This window comes from Oncorhynchus clarkii, chromosome 8 (genome assembly GCF_045791955.1).
Source record: "Oncorhynchus clarkii lewisi isolate Uvic-CL-2024 chromosome 8, UVic_Ocla_1.0, whole genome shotgun sequence".
In the NCBI taxonomy this organism is placed as follows: domain Eukaryota; kingdom Metazoa; phylum Chordata; class Actinopteri; order Salmoniformes; family Salmonidae; genus Oncorhynchus; species Oncorhynchus clarkii.
In genome coordinates, this window is record NC_092154.1 from 6767457 (window position 1) to 6786685 (window position 19229).

Below are 19229 nucleotides of genomic sequence, written 5' to 3' on the forward strand. Positions count from 1 at the left end.
TAACATGACGCTACAATATTCTATAGCAGCCATGCTAGAACCCCATTAACATGACACTACAACATCATATAACAGCCATGTTAGAACCCCATTAACATGACACTACAACATTCTATAACAGCCATGTTAGAACATCATTAACATGGCACTACAACATTCTATAACAGCCATGTTAGAACCCCATTAACATGACACTACAACATTCTATAGCAGCCATGTTAGAACCCCATTAACATGACACTACAACATTCTATAGCAGCCATGTTAGAACCCCGTTAACATGACACTACAACATTCTATAGCAGCCACATTGTAGAATAATAGTGAAGACATCACAACTATGAAATAACACATGGAATCATGTAGTAACCAAAAAAGTGTTAAACAAATCAAAGTATATTTTATATTTGAGATTCTTCAAAGTAGCCAGCCTTTGCCTTGATGACAGCTTTGCACAGTCTTGGCATTCTCTCAACAAGCTTCATGAGGTACTCACCTGGAATGCATTTCAATTAACAGGTGTGCATTGTTAAAATTGAATTTGTGGAATTTCAATCAGTTATGGTTGAAGGTATGGTTGGTATACAGAAGATAGCCCTATTTGATAAAAGACCAAGTCCATATTATGGCAAGAACAGCTCAAATAAGCAAAGAGAAACGACAGTCCATTACTTTAAGACATGAAGGTCAGTCAATCTGGAAAATTTCAAGAACTTTGAAAGTGCAGTCGCACCATCAAGGTCTATGATGAAACAGGCTCTCACAAGGACCGCCACAGGAAAGGAAGACCCAGAGTTACCTCTGCTGCAGAGGATAAGTTCATTAGAGTTACCTGCCTCAGAAATTGCAGCCCAGATAAATGCATCAGAGTTCAAGTAACAGACACATCAACATCAACTGTTCAAAAGAGACTGCGTGAATCAAGCCTTCATTGCTGCAAAGAAACCACTTACAAAGGACACCAATAATAAGAAGAGACTTGCTTGGCCCAAGAAACACGAGCAACGGACATTAGACCGGTGGAAATCTGTCGTTTGGTCTGATGAGTCCAAATTTGAGATTTTTGGTTCAAACCGCCGTGTCTTTGTGAGACGCATAGTAGGTGAACGGATGACCTCCGCATGTGTGGTTCCCACCGTGAAGCATGGAGGAGGAGGAGGTGTGATGGTGCTTTGCTGTTGACAATGTTGGTGATTTATTTAGAATTCATGGCACACTTAACCAGCATGGCTACCACAGAATTCTGCAGCGATACGCCATCCCATCTGGTTTGCGCATAGTGGGACTATCATTTGTTTTTCAACAGGACAATGACCCAACCCACCACCAGGCTGTGTAAGGGCTATTTGACCAAGAAGGAGAGTGATGGAGTGCTGCATCAGATGACCTGGCTTCCACAATCACCCGACCTCAACCCAATTGAGATGGTTTGGGATGAGTTGGACCACAGAGTGAAGGAAAAGCAGCCAACAAGTGCCCAGCATATGTGCAAACTCCTTCAAGACTGTTGGAAAAGCATTCCTCGTGACGCTGGTTGAGAGAATGCCAAGAGTGTGAAAAGCTGTCATCAAAGCAAAGGGAGGCTACTTTGAAGAATCTCAAATATATTTTGATTTGTTTAACACTTTTTTGGTTACTACATGATTCCATATGTGTTATTTCATAGTTATGTCTTCACTATTATTCTACAATGTAGCAAATAGTACAAATTAATAAAAACCCTTGAATGAGTAGGTGTCCAAACTTTTGACTGGTGCTGTATATACTGTATTCTATTCTACTATATTTGAGTCAATGCCACTATGACATTAATCAATCTAGTATTTATGTATTTCTTAATTCCATTCTTTAAGTTTTAGATGTTTGTATTGTTGTGATTTGTTAGAAACTACTGCACTGTTGGAGCCAGGAACACAAACATTTGACTACACCCGCAATAACATCTACTAAATATGTGTATGTGACCAATAACATCTGATAAATATGTGTATGTGACCAATCACATCTGATAAATATGTGTATGTGACCAATCACATCTGATGAATATGTGTATGTGACCAATAACATCTGATGAACATGTGTATGTGACCAATAACATCTGATAAATATGTGTATGTGACCAATAACATCTGATAAACATGTGTATGTGACCAATAACATCTGATAAACATGTGTATGTGACCAATAACATCTGATAAATATGTGTATGTGACCAATAACATCTGATAAATATGTGTATGTGACCAATAACATCTGATAAATATGTGTATGTGACCAATACAATTTGATTTGCCTCTGATGGTGTCTCCATAATTTCGGTTTTGTTTTCAGTCTCTTGACTGAGTAATGCTGAGTTGTTCTGAGAAAGCGATCAGCAGTTTCTGTGACCTGGATAGAGAGGAGTGGGTGGACAGTGTCTACCTCCCAGGGTGCAATTTCAGACTCTGTCAGACTCTGCCATCTGATCCTCCTCTGTCTGCTTCCTCTCAGTCATAGAGACAGTATTCTGTTGTCTGCGTCCTCTCAGTCATAGAGACAGTATTCTGTTGTCTGCGTCCTCTCAGTCATAGAGACAGTATTCTGTTGTCTGCGTCCTCTCAGTCATAGAGACAGTATTCTGTTGTCTGCTTCCTCTCAGTTATAGAGACAGTATTCTGTTGTCTGCGTCCTCTCAGTCATAGAGACAGTCTTCTGTTGTCTGCGTCCTCTCAGTCATAGAGACAGTATTCTGTTGTCTGCTTCCTCTCAGTCATAGAGACAGTATTCTGTTGTCTGCGTCCTCTCAGTCATAGAGACAGTATTCTGTTGTCTGCTTCTTCTCAGTCATAGAGACAGTATTCTGTTGTTTGCTTCCTCTCAGTCATAGAGACCGTATTCTGTTGTCGGCTTCCTCTCAGTCATAGAGACAGTATTCTGTTGTCTGCTTCCTCTCAGTCATAGAGACAGTATTCTGTTGTCTGCTTCTTCTCAGTCATAGAGACAGTATTCTGTTGAGTCTGCGTCCTCTCAGTCATAGAGACCGTATTCTGTTGTCGGCTTCCTCTCAGTCATAGAGACAGTATTCTGTTGAGTCTGCGTCCTCTCAGTCAGACAGTATTCTGTTGTCGGCTTCCTCTCAGTCATAGAGACAGTATTCTGTTGAGTCTGCGTCCTCTCAGTCATAGAGACCGTATTCTGTTGTCGGCTTCCTCTCAGTCATAGAGACAGTATTCTGTTGAGTCTGCGTCCTCTCAGTCAGACAGTATTCTGTTGTGTGTTAAGTTGGATCCCCAGATATTTAAATATTGACTGGCTTTTCATCAAGGTGCCCACTTAAGAAAAAGCTTCAAATTGTAACCAACGCTTGCAACCTGGTTCAGGTTATCAGTCAACCTACCAAGGTAGTTACAAACAGCACAGGAATGAAATCATCAACATGTATTGATCACATCTTTACTAATACTGCAGAAATGTGCTTGAAAGCAGTATCCAGATTCATCGGATGTAGTGATCACAATATAGTAACCATATCTAGGAAAACCAAAGTTCCAAAGGCTGGGCCTAATATAGTGTATAAGAGGACAGGCTGGGCTTAATATAGTGTATAAGAGGACAGGCTGGGCTTAATATAGTGTATAAGAGGTCATACAGGATGTTTTGTAGGGATTTCTGTGTTGTTGATGTAAAGAATATTTGTTGGTCCGTGGTGTGTAATGAGGACCAATCAGATGCTGCACTTTATCCATTAATGAAATTGATTATTCCAGATACTAATAAGCACGAACCCTTTAGGAAAATGACTGTAAAAACTGTTAAATCCCCAAAGATTGATGAGGAATTGGAAAATGGTTGAGAGAGACGAGGTGAATAAGTCTGGCTGCACAACCGATTGGAAAACGTACTGCAAATTGAGAAATCAAAACTGAATTAAAAAACAATACCAATTATATCCAATTATATCTGACTAAATTATGAAAGAAAGACAAGCATTGTAATTTTGAATTCCGTAAAGTGAGTGTGGAAGAAATGAAAAAAAATATTGTTGTCTAGCAACAATGACAAGCCCCCGTAGTCTGACAATTTGGATGGAAAATTACTGAGGATAATAGTGGACGATATTTCCACTCCTAATTGCCACTTAAAATTAAGCGTACTAAAACGTGTGTGCCCTCAGGCCTGGAGGGAAGCTTTAATGGCTCAAATAGCCAACCAATCAGCCTGTTACCAACCCTTAGTAAACTTCTGGAAAAAATGGTGTTTCACCAGATACAATGCTATTTTACAGTAAACAAAATGACAACAGACTTTCAGCACGCTTATTTTTATTTATTTTATTTAACCTTTATTTAACTAGGCAAGTCAGGGAAGGACTTATAAGGAAGGATATTAAACAAGCACAGCACTTACACAAATGACTGATGACTGGCTGAGAGAAATTGATGATAAAAAGATTGTGGGAGCTGTTTTGTTAGACTTCAGTGTGGCTTTTAACATTATCGATCATAGTCTGCTGCTGGAAAAACTAATGTGTTATGGCTTTACACCCCCTGCTATATTGTGGATAAAGAGTTACCTGTCTAACAGAACACAGGGGGTAATCTTTAATGGATCCTCTCCAACATAATCCAGGTAGAATCAGGAATTCCCCAGGGCAGCTGTCTAGGCCCTTACTTTTTTCAACCTTTACTAACAACATTCCACTGGCTTTGAGTAAAGCCAGTGTGCCAATGTATGTGGATGACTCAACACTAAACACGTCAGCTACTATAGTGACTGAAATGACTGCAATTCTTAACAAAGAACTGCCGTTCGTTTCAGAGTGGGTGGTAAGGAATGAGTTAGTCCTAAATATTTGTAAAACTAAAAGTATTGTATTTGGGACAAATCATTGACTAAACCCTATACTTAACTAAATCTTATAACTAAATCTTGTAATAGATTGGATTGTAAACGGTCAGAACATATCGATAAAACAGTAGCTAAGTCTGTCCATAATAAAGTGCTGCTCTACCTTAACAGCCTTATCAACAAGGCAGGTCCTACAGGCCCTAGTTTTGCCGCACCAGGACTACTGTTCAGTCGTGTGGTCAGGTGCCACAAAAAGGGACTTAGGAAAATTGTAATTGGCTCAGAACAGGGCAGCACGACTGGCTCAGAACAGGGCAGCACGACTGGCTCAGAACAGTCGTGCTGGCTGAAAGTCTCCTGGCTGAAAGTGGAACAGAGATTGACTTCACTTCACTTTAATTGTATTTATGAGAGGTATTGACATGTTGAATGCATCCATACATAACCCACAAGACATGCCACAAGAAGGTCTCTTCACGGTCCCTAAGTCCAGAACAGACTATGGGAGGCTCACAGTACTACATAGAGCCCTGACTACATGGAACTCTATTCCACATGAAGTAACTGATGCAGTAAAATTTGATTTAGAAAACAGATAAAAAATACAGCTTATGGAACAGCGGGGACTGTGAAGTAACACAAACACAGGCACAGAAACAACGATGGTCTGACCAATCGGATTCAACGCTTCAAGATTGCTTCGACCACGTGGACTGGGATATGTTCAAGGTAGCCTCAGACAATAACATCGACGTATACGCTGACTCTGTGAGTGAGTTTATTAGGAAGTGCATTGGATATGTTGTACCCACTGTGACTATTAAAACCTTCCCTAACCAGAAACTGTGGATTGATGGCAGCATTCTCACAAAACTAAAAGCACAAACCACCGCATTTAGTCATGGCAAGGCGACTAGAAACATGACCGAATACAAACAGTGTAGTTATTCCCTCCGCAAGGCAATAAAACAAGCAAAGCATCAGCATAGAGACAAAGTCGAGTCGCAATTCAACGGCTCAAACACGAGAGGTATGTGGCAGGGCCCGCTACCAAAGGCTGTAGGCTCTCCTTCTCTGTGGCCGACGATAAACATTAAACGTGGTTTAGAATTTGTTCAAAAATCAAAACACCTTTTTCAGAAACAGGCAACTTTTGTTATTTTTCTTTGTGACGATACAGTCTTGTTGTGTGACGATGCAGTCTTGTTGTGATGATGCAGTCTTGTTGTGTGATGCAGTCTTGTTGTGTGATGCAGTCTTGTTGTGTGATACAGTCTTGTTGTGTGATGCAGTCTTGTTGTGTGATACAGTCTTGTTGTGTGATGCAGTCTTGTTGTGTGATGCAGTCTTGTTGTGTGATGCAGTCTTGTTGTGTGATGCAGTCTTGTTGTGTGATGCAGTCTTGTTGTGTGATGCAGTCTTGTTGTGTGATGCAGTCTTGTTGTGTGATGATGCAGTCTTGTTGTGTGATACAGTCTTGTTGTGTGATACAGTCTTGTTGTGTGACGATGCAGTCTTGTTGTGTGACGATACAGTCTTGTTGTGTGATACAGTCTTGTTGTGTGATGCAGTCTTGTTGTGTGATGCAGTCTTGTTGTGTGATGCAGTCTTGTTGTGTGATGCAGTCTTGTTGTGTGATGCAGTCTTGTTGTGTGATGCAGTCTTGTTGTGTGATGCAGTCTTGTTGTGTGATGCAGTCTTGTTGTGTGACGATACAGTCTTGTTGTGTGATGCAGTCTTGTTGTGTGATGCAGTCTTGTTGTGTGACGATGCAGTCTTGTTGTGTGATGCAGTCTTGTTGTGTGATGCAGTCTTGTTGTGTGATGCAGTCTTGTTGTGTGATGCAGTCTTGTTGTGTGATGCAGTCTTGTTGTGTGATGATGCAGTCTTGTTGTGTGATGCAGTCTTGTTGTGTGATGCAGTCTTGTTGTGTGATGCAGTCTTGTTGTGTGATGCAGTCTTGTTGTGTGATGCAGTCTTGTTGTGTGATGATGCAGTCTTGTTGTGTGATGATGCAGTCTTGTTGTGTGATGCAGTCTTGTTGTGTGATGCAGTCTTGTTGTGTGATGCAGTCTTGTTGTGTGATGCAGTCTTGTTGTGTGATGATGCAGTCTTGTTGTGTGATGCAGTCTTGTTGTGTGATGCAGTCTTGTTGTGTGATGCAGTCTTGTTGTGTGATGATGCAGTCTTGTTGTGTGATGCAGTCTTGTTGTGTGATGCAGTGTTGTTGTGTGATGCAGTCTTGTTGTGTGATGCAGTCTTGTTGTGTGATGCAGTCTTGTTGTGTGATGCAGTCTTGTTGTGTGATGCAGTCTTGTTGTGTGATGCAGTCTTGTTGTGTGATGCAGTCTTGTTGTGTGATGCAGTCTTGTTGTGTGACGATGCAGTCTTGTTGTGTGATGCAGTCTTGTTGTGTGATGCAGTCTTGTTGTGTGATGCAGTCTTGTTGTGTGACGATGCAGTCTTGTTGTGTGACGATGCAGTCTTGTTGTGTGATGCAGTCTTGTTGTGTGACGATGCAGTCTTGTTGTGTGATGCAGTCTTGTTGTGTGACGATGCAGTCTTGTTGTGTGACGATGCAGTCTTGTTGTGTGATGCAGTCTTGTTGTGTGACGATGCAGTCTTGTTGTGTGACGATGCAGTCTTGTTTTGTGACGATGCAGTCTTGTTGTGTGACGATGCAGTCTTGTTGTGTGACGATACAGTCTTGTTGTGTGATGATGCAGTCTTGTTGTGTGACGATGCAGTCTTGTTGTGCGACGATGCAGTCTTGTTGTGTGACGATGCAGTCTTGTTGTGTGACGATGCAGTCTTGTTTTGTGACGATAAAGTCTTGTTGTGTGACGATGCAGTCTTGTTGTGTGACGATGCAGTCTTGTTTTGTGACGATGCAGTCTTGTTGTGTGACGATGCAGTCTTGTTGTGCGATGCAGTCTTGTTGTGTGACGATGCAGTCTTGTTGTGTGATGCAGTCTTGTTGTGTGACGATGCAGTCTTGTTGTGTGACGATGCAGTCTTGTTGTGTGATGCAGTCTTGTTGTGTGACGATGCAGTCTTGTTGTTCGATGCAGTCTTGTTGTGTGATGCAGTCTTGTTGTGTGATGCAGTCTTGTTGTGTGATGCAGTCTTGTTGTGTGACGATGCAGTCTTGTTGTGTGATGCAGTCTTGTTGTGTGACGATGCAGTCTTGTTGTGTGACGATGCAGTCTTGTTGTGTGATGCAGTCTTGTTGTGTGACGATGCAGTCTTGTTGTGTGACGATGCAGTCTTGTTTTGTGACGATGCAGTCTTGTTGTGTGACGATGCAGTCTTGTTGTGTGATGCAGTCTTGTTGTGTGATGCAGTCTTGTTGTGTGATGCAGTCTTGTTGTGTGATGCAGTCTTGTTGTGTGATGCAGTCTTGTTGTGTGACGATGCAGTCTTGTTGTGTGATGCAGTCTTGTTGTGTGATGCAGTCTTGTTGTGTGACGATGCAGTCTTGTTGTGTGACGATGCAGTCTTGTTGTGTGATGCAGTCTTGTTGTGTGACGATGCAGTCTTGTTGTGTGATGCAGTCTTGTTGTGTGACGATGCAGTCTTGTTGTGTGACGATGCAGTCTTGTTGTGTGATGCAGTCTTGTTGTGTGACGATGCAGTCTTGTTGTGTGACGATGCAGTCTTGTTTTGTGACGATGCAGTCTTGTTGTGTGACGATGCAGTCTTGTTGTGTGACGATACAGTCTTGTTGTGTGATGATGCAGTCTTGTTGTGTGACGATGCAGTCTTGTTGTGCGACGATGCAGTCTTGTTGTGTGACGATGCAGTCTTGTTGTGTGACGATGCAGTCTTGTTTTGTGACGATAAAGTCTTGTTGTGTGACGATGCAGTCTTGTTGTGTGACGATGCAGTCTTGTTTTGTGACGATGCAGTCTTGTTGTGTGACGATGCAGTCTTGTTGTGTGATGCAGTCTTGTTGTGTGACGATGCAGTCTTGTTGTGTGATGCAGTCTTGTTGTGTGACGATGCAGTCTTGTTGTGTGACGATGCAGTCTTGTTGTGTGATGCAGTCTTGTTGTGTGACGATGCAGTCTTGTTGTGCGATGCAGTCTTGTTGTGTGATGCAGTCTTGTTGTGTGATGCAGTCTTGTTGTGTGATGCAGTCTTGTTGTGTGACGATGCAGTCTTGTTGTGTGATGCAGTCTTGTTGTGTGACGATGCAGTCTTGTTGTGTGACGATGCAGTCTTGTTGTGTGATGCAGTCTTGTTGTGTGACGATGCAGTCTTGTTGTGTGACGATGCAGTCTTGTTTTGTGACGATGCAGTCTTGTTGTGTGACGATGCAGTCTTGTTGTGTGACGATACAGTCTTGTTGTGTGAGGATGCAGTCTTGTTGTGTGATGATGCAGTCTTGTTGTGTGACGATGCAGTCTTGTTGTGTGACGATGCAGTCTTGTTGTGTGACGATGCAGTCTTGTTTTGTGACGATAAAGTCTTGTTGTGTGACGATGTAGTCTTGTTGTGTGACGATGCAGTCTTGTTTTGTGACGATGCAGTCTTGTTGTGTGACGATGCAGTCTTGTTGTGTGATGCAGTCTTGTTGTGTGACGATGCAGTCTTGTTGTGTGATGCAGTCTTGTTGTGTGACGATGCAGTCTTGTTGTGTGACGATGCAGTCTTGTTGTGTGATGCAGTCTTGTTGTGTGACGATGCAGTCTTGTTGTGTGACGATGCAGTCTTGTTGTGTGATGCAGTCTTGTTTTGTGACGATGCAGTCTTGTTGTGTGATGCAGTCTTGTTGTGTGACGATGCAGTCTTGTTGTGTGATGCAGTCTTGTTGTGTGACGATGCAGTCTTGTTGTGTGATGCAGTCTTGTTTTGTGATGATGCAGTCTTGTTGTGCGACGATGCAGTCTTGTTGTGCGACGATGCAGTCTTGTTGTGTGACGATGCAGTCTTGTTGTGTGACGATGCAGTCTTGTTTTGTGACGATGCAGTCTTGTTGTGTGATGCAGTCTTGTTGTGTGATGATGCAGTCTTGTTGTGTGACGATGCAGTCTTGTTTTGTGACGATGCAGTCTTGTTGTGTGATGATGCAGTCTTGTTGTGTGAGGATGCAGTCTTGTTGTGTGACGATGCAGTCTTGTTGTGTGACGATGCAGTCTTGTTGTGTGATGCAGTCTTGTTGTGTGACGATGCAGTCTTGTTGTGTGATGCAGACTTGTTGTGTGACGATGCAGTCTTGTTGTGTGACGATGCAGTCTTGTTGTGTGACGATGCAGTCTTGTTGTGTGATGCAGTCTTGTTGTGTGATGCAGTCTTGTTGTGTGACGATGCAGTCTTGTTGTGTGACGATGCAATCTTGTTTTGTGACGATACAGTCTTGTTGTGTGACGATGCAGTCTTGTTGTGTGACGATGCAGTCTTGTTGTGTGACGATGCAGTCTTGTTGTGTGACGATGCAGTCTTGTTTTGTGAAGATGCAGTCTTGTTTTGTGACGATGCAGTCTTGTTGTGTGACGATGCAGTCTTGTTGTGTGATGATGCAGTCTTGTTTTGTGACGATGCAGTCTTGTTGTGTGACGATGAAGTCTTGTTGTGTGACGATGCAGACTTGTTGTGTGATGCAGTCTTGTTATGTGACGATGCAGTCTTGTGTGACGATACAGTCTTGTTTTGTGACGATACAGTCTTGTTGTGTGATGCAGTCTTGTTGTGTGACGATGCAGTCTTGTGTGACGATGCAGTCTTGTTTTGTGACGATGCAGTCTTGTTGTGTGACGATGCAGTCTTGTTTTGTGACGATGCAGTCTTGTTGTGTGACGATGCAGTCTTGTTTTGTGACGATGCAGTCTTGTTGTGTGACGATGCAGTCTTGTTGTGTGATGATGCATTCTTGTTCTGCTTGGAATGAGAACATTTGTGACAGGTCCACTTTTACAGTCTTGTTGTGTGATGCAGTCTTGTTGTGTGACGATGCAGTCTTGTGTGACGATGCAGTCTTGTTTTGTGACGATGCAGTCTTGTTGTGTGACGATGCAGTCTTGTTGTGTGACGATGCAGTCTTGTTGTGTGATGCAGTCTTGTTTTGTGACGATGCAGTCTTGTTATGTGACGATGCAGTCTTGTTGTGTGACGATGCAGTCTTGTTGTGTGATGCAGTCTTGTTGTGTGACGATGCAGTCTTGTTGTGTGATGCAGACTTGTTGTGTGACGATGCAGTCTTGTTGTGTGACGATGCAGTCTTGTTGTGTGATGCAGTCTTGTTGTGTGACGATGCAGTCTTGTGTGACGATGCAGTCTTGTTTTGTGACGATGCAGTCTTGTTGTGTGACGATGCAGTCTTGTTTTGTGACGATGCAGTCTTGTTGTGTGACGATGCAGTCTTGTTTTGTGACGATGCAGTCTTGTTGTGTGACGATGCAGTCTTGTTGTGTGATGATGCATTCTTGTTCTGCTTGGAATGAGAACATTTGTGACAGGTCCACTTTTACTTATGATTCGGCTGCGTATGTATGTTTAATGTGTCTGCATTGAAAATGTGCAATAAATATTGTTGAAATGTTATTGAAATGTAGTACTTTGTTTATTAGCTACACATATACAAGAACTACATATGACCCCAAATCATAGCGCACGTTAGACAATTTAATGGTTTGGACCTTTGGAGGGGAGAAAAGGTTAGTCGCTGGACCTCTTTGAATTCTAACTGTGCACCCCTGCCCTAGACTCACTCCAATTTGCATACGGCCCAATAGGTCCACAGACGATGCAGTCGACATCACACTGCACACTGCCCTATCCCATCTGGACAAGAGGAATACCTATGTAAGAATGCTGTTCATTGACAACAGCTTAGCATTCAACACTGTAGTACCCTCCAAACTCATCATTAAGCTTGAGACCCTGGGTCTTGACCCCGCCCTGTGCAACTGGGTCCTGTACTTTCTGACGGGCCGCCCCCAGGTGGTGAGGGTAGGAAACAACATCTCCAGCCCGCTGATCCTCAACACTGGGGCCCCACAAGGGTGCGTTCTCAGCCCTCTCCTGTACTCCCTGTTCGCCCCATGACTGCGTGGCCATGCACGCCTCCAACTCAATCATCAAGTTTGCGGACGACACTACAGTGTTAGGCTTGATTACCAACAACGATGAGACGGCCTACAGGGAGGAGGTGAGGGCACTCGGAGTGTGGTGTCAAGAAAATAACCTCACACTCAACGTCAGCAAAACTAAGGAGATGATTGTGGACTTCAGGAAACAGCAGAGGGAGCAGCCCCCTATCCACATCAACGGGACAGTAGTGGAGAAAGTGGAAAGTTTTTAGTTCCTCAGCGTACACATCACAGACAAACTGAAATGGTCCACCCACACAGAAAGCGTTGTGAAGAAGGCGCAAACCTCAGGAGGTTAAAGAAATGTGGCTTGTCACCTAAAACCCTCACACACTTTTACAGATGCACAATCGAGAGCATCCTGTCGGGCTGGTACGGCAACGGCAGCGCCCACAACCGTAAGGCTCTCCAGAGGGTAGTGAGGTCTGCATAACGCATCACCGGGGGCAAACTACCTGCCCTCCAGGACACCTTCACCAACCGATGTTACAGGAAGGCCATAAAGATCATCAAGGACAACAACCACCCGAGCCACTGCCTGTTCACCCCGCTATCATCCAGAAGGCGAGGTCAGTACAGGTGCATCAAAGCTGGGACCGAGAGACTGAAAAACAGCTTCTATCTCAAGGCCATCAGACTGTTAAACAGCCATCACTAACGTAGAGTGGCTGCTGCCAACATACAGACTCAAATCACTGTCCACTTTAATAAATTGATTTTAATAAAGGTATCACTAGTCACTTTAAATAATGCCACTTTAATAATGTTTACATATCTTGCATTACTCATCTCATATGTATATACTGTATTTTATACCATCTACTGCATCTTGCCTATGCTGCATGGCCATCACACATCCATATATTTATATGTACATATTCTTATTCCATCCCCTTACATTGTGTATAAGGTAGTCTCTGTGAATTTGTTAGATTACTTGTTAGATATTACTGCACTGTCGGAACTAGAAGCACAAGCATTTTGCTACACTCGCATTATCTGCTAACCAATAAAATTTGATTTGATGTGCACACACACACACGATAACATACACACTATACACAGACGTACACATGGGTTTAGTACTGTAGCTATGTGGTAGTGGTAGAGTAGGGGCCTGAGGGCACACAGTGTGTTGTGAAATATGTGAATGTATTGTAATGTTTTTAAAATGCTGGACCCCATTAAGAGTAGCTGGATCTACAATAAATACAAATACAAATGAGCTTTTGCAGAAGCATCTTCCTGGGGTCCATAAAAAACACATAACATGACGTGTAACCAAACACTGATAGACTCAATGAACAACCATATAAAAGCAACATGAAACAATTTCAAAGATTTTACTGAGTTACAGTTCATATAAGGAAATCAGTCAATTTAAATGAATTTAATAAAGCCCTAATCTATTGATTTCACATGACTGGGAATACAGATATGCATCTGTTGGTCACAGATACCTTAAAGAAAAGGTAGGGGTGTGGATCAGAAAACCAGTCAGTATCTGGTCTGACCACCATGTTGCCTCATGCAGAGCGACACATCTCCTTCGTATAGAGTTGATCAGACTGTTGATTGTGGCCTGTGGAATGACGTCACACTCCTCTTCAATGGCTCAGCGAAGTTGCTGGATATTGGCGTGAACTGGAACACGCTGTCGTACACATCCATCCAGAGCATCCCAAACATGCTCAATGGGTGACATGTCAGCTTCCAGGAATTGTGTACAGATCCTTGTGACATAGGAACCGTGCTTTATGATGCTGAAACATGAGGTGATGGCGGCGGATGAATGTCACGACAATGGGCCCCAGGATCTCATCACGGTATCTCTGTGCATTCAAATTGCCATCGATAAAATGCAATTGTGTTCATTGTCCGTAGCTTATGCCTGCCCCATAGCATAACCCCACCGGCACTCTGTTCATAACGTTGACATCAGCCAACCGCTCGCTCATCCATGAAGAGAACACTTCAAAGGGGATGGGGCTTATGACTACAGTTTATATTTTTGTTCACTATACACATTTTAAATATAATGATATACAAACAATACAACTAAAAAAAGTAATGTTTGTGAGTGTGTCTGTGTGTTGTGTGTCCTCTCATATGAGTAATTTTTTTTATCCGTTTTTTAAAGTAAATTTGACTATTTGCTTGAGTAGTTGTAGATGGGAGTTTCATGCGTTCATGGTTCTGTGTAGAACTGTGCGTTACTGTGAATTCGTTTTAGACTTGGGGCCTGTGAAGAGACCCCTGGTGGCATGTCTTGTAGGGTATTGGTGTCTGAGCTGAATGTCTACTTGATTATGCTGAAAATCTGGATTTTTTTCGTCATCAGTAATATTTCTCATAAAAACTCTTGAGCAGTTCGCCTCTCATCAACCCTCAACCAGGATTTTGTTTAAAAACTATATTTTTTTAAAGGGTTGGATCAGCTTAATATTGTGGAAAGAAAATTGGTTCCATCAATGTAATTGTCTGCATCATTTCCATTACCCCATATATTTTTTGTGGTAAATATATATATATCCATACACACATGCATATATATACACATATATACATACACACACCTATATAGACATACATATACACATATATACATATACATACCTATATAGACATACAGATACACATATATACATACCTATATAGACATACAGATACACATATATACATACCTATATAGACATACATATACAAATATATACATACCTATATAGACATACATATACACATATATACATACCTATATAGACATACATATACACATATATACATACCTATATAGACATACCTATATAGACATACCTATATAGACATACCTACTTTTTTAAAGAATATACCTTTATTATTATTCCCTGCAAACCCTACCACCCTTCCCCCAATTGGAGTAAACTAATAAACACTTCTGCTTTTACCTTCAATTTATACATCTTATACACATTTTACAGACACAGTCTATTTTATAAGAGTTATTTTTTTTTGTTTGTTTTTAGTCCTTCCTCTATTTCTGACTGATCATGACTGACCTACTAAAGATTTACTGTAAATATCAGCACAGCAAATCACTCCTAGAAAACTCCCTGTTCACACCTTTCTAACCCCTGGACGTAGGCATTTGTCTGTTCAGTATGTATGTCACCTAGGTCATCAGTTTTCAGAGCTTTGATACGCATGTTTCAGTTAGCTGACAAGGGTTAGGGTTTTATAACAACAGGAGAACGACTGGGGTCTAGCCACTCATTGTTTTTTTTTTTTTTTCTAACGTTGAGATTACAGTAAGTCAAAACAAGGTCAAGTAAAATGGAACAACGTTAGGAAATGGAGAGAAAAAGAGAGAGAGAGAGAGAGAGAGAGAAAAAAAGAGGTAAGGCCAACGAGAGGATGTAGAGAAGGAGTTGTAGTAGGCACAACGGGTGTCACTGTCAGATTGTTCTGGTGATAAATGGTAAAAAGGATGGGATTCTGTAGCACACTACCATTATACAGAGTTATATGGGATTCTGTAGCACACTACCATTATACAGAGTTATATGGGATTCTGTAGCACACTACCATTATACAGAGTTATATGGGATTCTGTAGCACACTACCATTAAACAGAGTTATATGGGATTCTGTAGCACACTACCATTATACAGAGTTATATGGGATTCTGTAGCACACTACCATTATACAGAGTTATATGGGATTCTGTAGCACACTACCATTAAACAGAGTTATATGGGATTCTGTAGCACACTACCATTATACAGAGTTATATGGGATTCTGTAGCACACTACCATTATACAGAGTTATATGGGATTCTGTAGCACACTACCATTATACAGAGTTATATGGGATTCTGTAGCACACTACCATTATACAGAGTTATATGGGATTCTGTAGCACACTACCAGTATACAGAGTTATATGGGATTCTGTAGCACACTACCAGTATACAGAGTTATATGGGATTCTGTAGCACACTACCAGTATACAGAGTTAAATGGGATTCTGTAGCACACTACCATTAAACAGAGTTATATGTTGACTTCCTGAGTTAAAGGTCACAACCTGAGGTTTATGTTGATATGTGTTCCTGCTGATATGATTCTCTCAAACCCACTGTATTAACAACCAAGGTTGGGATCAATTCCATCTCAATTCCAGTCTATTCAGGATGTTCACCAAATTCCAGTGAACATTTTTTTTGTTCATTGAAAAAGCATCGAAGATAATTGAATTTGGAATTTCAGTGTAGCTCCTGATTTGACTGGAATTAAAATGGAATTGACCCCAACCTTGGTTATTAATTAATACTTAATAGATATTCTATGGTTTTGCATTTCATTACATATGCTCGGAAACATCTTGATACTATCTCTGGGATAAAAAAAAAAAAAATCTAACTACATCATCAATATTTTCGATCTAAGTGTGTTATCTGTTGATCGACAACATTCACCGGAAATACGTACAGCATTGGAACCCTGCTTCTAGAACAAAGGCAACTTGAAACATTCTGTCACAGCAACGTTTCCCTCTGAAGAGACAGACAGACAGCAGAGAGAGCAAGAGAGAGAGAGAGACAGACAGAGACAGATAGACAGAGCGAGAGAGAGAGAGAGAGATATGCATCTGGTCATGGTGAGTCTCAACTGTTCTTTAACTCCTTGTTACGAATAGGACTATTTCACTATGTACAGTTTTGCCTGTTGGGATATCAGGTAGGGGTGGGGATAGGGGACATTTTTCTGCCAATTCATTTTTGATTTTGACATTTAATTTAGACTTTGTTTGTCTGCGTTTTTCACAGGCAGCCCAATTCTGATCTTTTTCCTCTAATTGGTCTTTCCAATAATTAGGCAAAAGATCAGAATTGGGTTGTCTGTGTAAACCAGCCTTTGTATCACGACAACTTTATGTGCTGTTCGTTACTAAATGACCACCATTTTACAAGTGTTATTATAGATATAGGTGAATGGGTATTGAAGCTCTGTCGTGTTGGTCAGGTCTTCAGAGGTTTACTGGTGCTGGGTCTGATCATGTCCCTGGATGGACGTCAGAAAAGCCAGAAGACCAAACGGAAGGCAGCCAATGGCTCCGGCCCAGTCGAGGTCTTTGGACAGAGAGTAATAACTGTAGGTTTAGTTATGGATCCTAACCTGAAGACCGCTGTCTTCCCTGTCCTTCATAAAGCCACCAGGTCTCTCTCTCCGTGGACATACAGGTGACTTTGTTATAGTACAGCCACTGTTGGACATGGATGTGATGTGTTCATAACTATTTTTTTTTACATAAATGACAAGTTTAACGGAAATAGAATGGTTTTCCATATATATATATATTATTAAATGTGTTTTGTGGCATTTTGTGTCTCGATGATATACACTTTACGAGTTCTTTCTTTAGGCGACGAATAACAGGTCTCTCTCTCTCTCTCTCTCTCTCTCTCTCTCTCTCTCTCTCTCTCTCTCTCTCTCTCTCTCTCTCTCTCTCTCTCTCTCTCTCTCTCTCTCTCTCTCTCTCTCTCTCTCTCTCTCTCTCTCTCTCTCTCTCTCTCTCTCTCTCTCTCTCTCTCTCTCTCTCTCTCTCTCTCTCTCTCTCTCTCTCTCTCTCTCTCTCTCTCTCTCTCTCTCTCTCTCTCTCTCTCTCTCTCCCCCCCCCTATTACTCCCACTCTCCCTAACCAGCGACACATACGATGAGACCCGGGTCCCTAAACATATCTCCCAGGCTCAGTGCCAGAGGTCTGGCTGTCTGACCCCAGACGGAGAAGAGGACATGGGGTTGGAGTCCAAACCCATACTCCATCAGACCTTGGTGCTCCGCAGGTAATCTTTGGACATACTATGATATTATTACGATTAAGATGCTCATAACTGACTTCCCTTATCTTAAATCGCTCCTCAGAGGATACATTTCAGGTATTGAATTGAATTAAGTTGATATTCACTTTTGCTTGAGAAATAAAAGGGTGATAAATGTATATATATATATTTTTTAAATGTAATGTTATAATTAATATATCTGAATCAGTTGTCTGACCTTTGGGGACTTTTTTTGCAGGGTTCAGGGAGAGAAGGGCAGCAGCGGAGGGAGGAGGAGGAAGAAGGGGAAGAATAAGGGTTATTTCTACAAACTGGACAGTGAGAGTGTAAATGTGGGCTGTACCTGTGTGAGACCAAGCATTTTCCCTCAGAAGCAGTGATAATAAGAGAACTCCTAATCCAAGGAAAATAATTTCAAAATTCTTTAAATATAAAAAAGTTTCCATGGAAAATGGATTTCTGATTATTTTGTACATTTCCTGAGTGGATTGAAATGGACCCTAACTCTGTAGAGTGTAGCATGGCTGTAATGTAGATGTCTTAGAAGGGAATAATGGACGTTGATGTTTTCGTCTTTGGCTTTGATGTTGACCCGCGGAAATGGACAAAGTGATGTATCTGACCTCTTGACATATAGTCTACCTGGAAACGTCTGAGGTCAACGGCAGGGTTCACATTCTCTGTTCATACTTTCCTACCGTGTTTTAGTTCATTTAAATTACTTGTTTAAATGACTTGTTTATTTAAAGGGATACTTCGGGATTTCGGCAATGATGCCCTTTGTCTACTTCCCCAGAGTCAGATGAAATCGTGGATACCATTCTAATGTCTCTGTGTTTATTATGAAGGAAGTTAGAGGTAGTTTTGTGAACTAGCGTTAGCACAATGGCGAAGTCTAGGGGTATCTGCTATCATTGCCAAAATGCCGAAGTATTCCTTTAAAAGACTCGTTAAATTATACCTGTTTATATAAGCGACAGTGACATCATTAACGTTAAGTTGCACAAGAATAAAATGTCAATGTAAACCATTCATTTTTTTCATTCAAATATTCTTATTGTGTAGGAATGTCCATACGATATGTAGCCTGTGACTAAATACTGACCCTAGTTTGTAGTAGAATGAACACTTACCACTTAATGTGTTTCTGAATAAATTATATTATTTTGTTCTAAATGTGTTATTAGTATTTATTATGCAAGTCACTCTGGATAAGAGTGTCTGCTAAATGATCAACATGTAAACAACAGAGTGACAGAGAAGAGAGATCACCTGGAGCTGTGAGTTCAGTCAACAACACAACACACATAAAGACATAACAAGGACAGTGTTCACATTCCCAGCAATACAGGGCACACATTTCCCACAATGCCACAATGAAGTCTGAGCACCCTATTCCCTATGTATTGCATTCCTTTTGACCAAGACCCCATAGGTCCAGACCCCATAGGTCCAGATCCCCATTGACCCAGACCCCATAGGTCCAGACCCC

At 41.6% G+C, this 19229-nt stretch overlaps 1 protein-coding gene across 1 annotated transcript; it reads left to right on the forward strand.

The window, feature by feature from the left end:
- Window positions 1-16539: 16539 nt before the first annotated feature.
- On the forward strand, window positions 16540-18117 carry LOC139415489 (interleukin-17B-like). Its single transcript, XM_071163591.1, has 4 exons — window positions 16540-16554; window positions 16920-17137; window positions 17600-17740; window positions 17976-18117. Exons 1-4 carry the CDS (start codon window positions 16540-16542, stop codon window positions 18115-18117), a joined length of 516 nt encoding a protein of 171 aa, XP_071019692.1.
- The last annotated feature ends 1112 nt before the right edge of the window (window positions 18118-19229 follow it).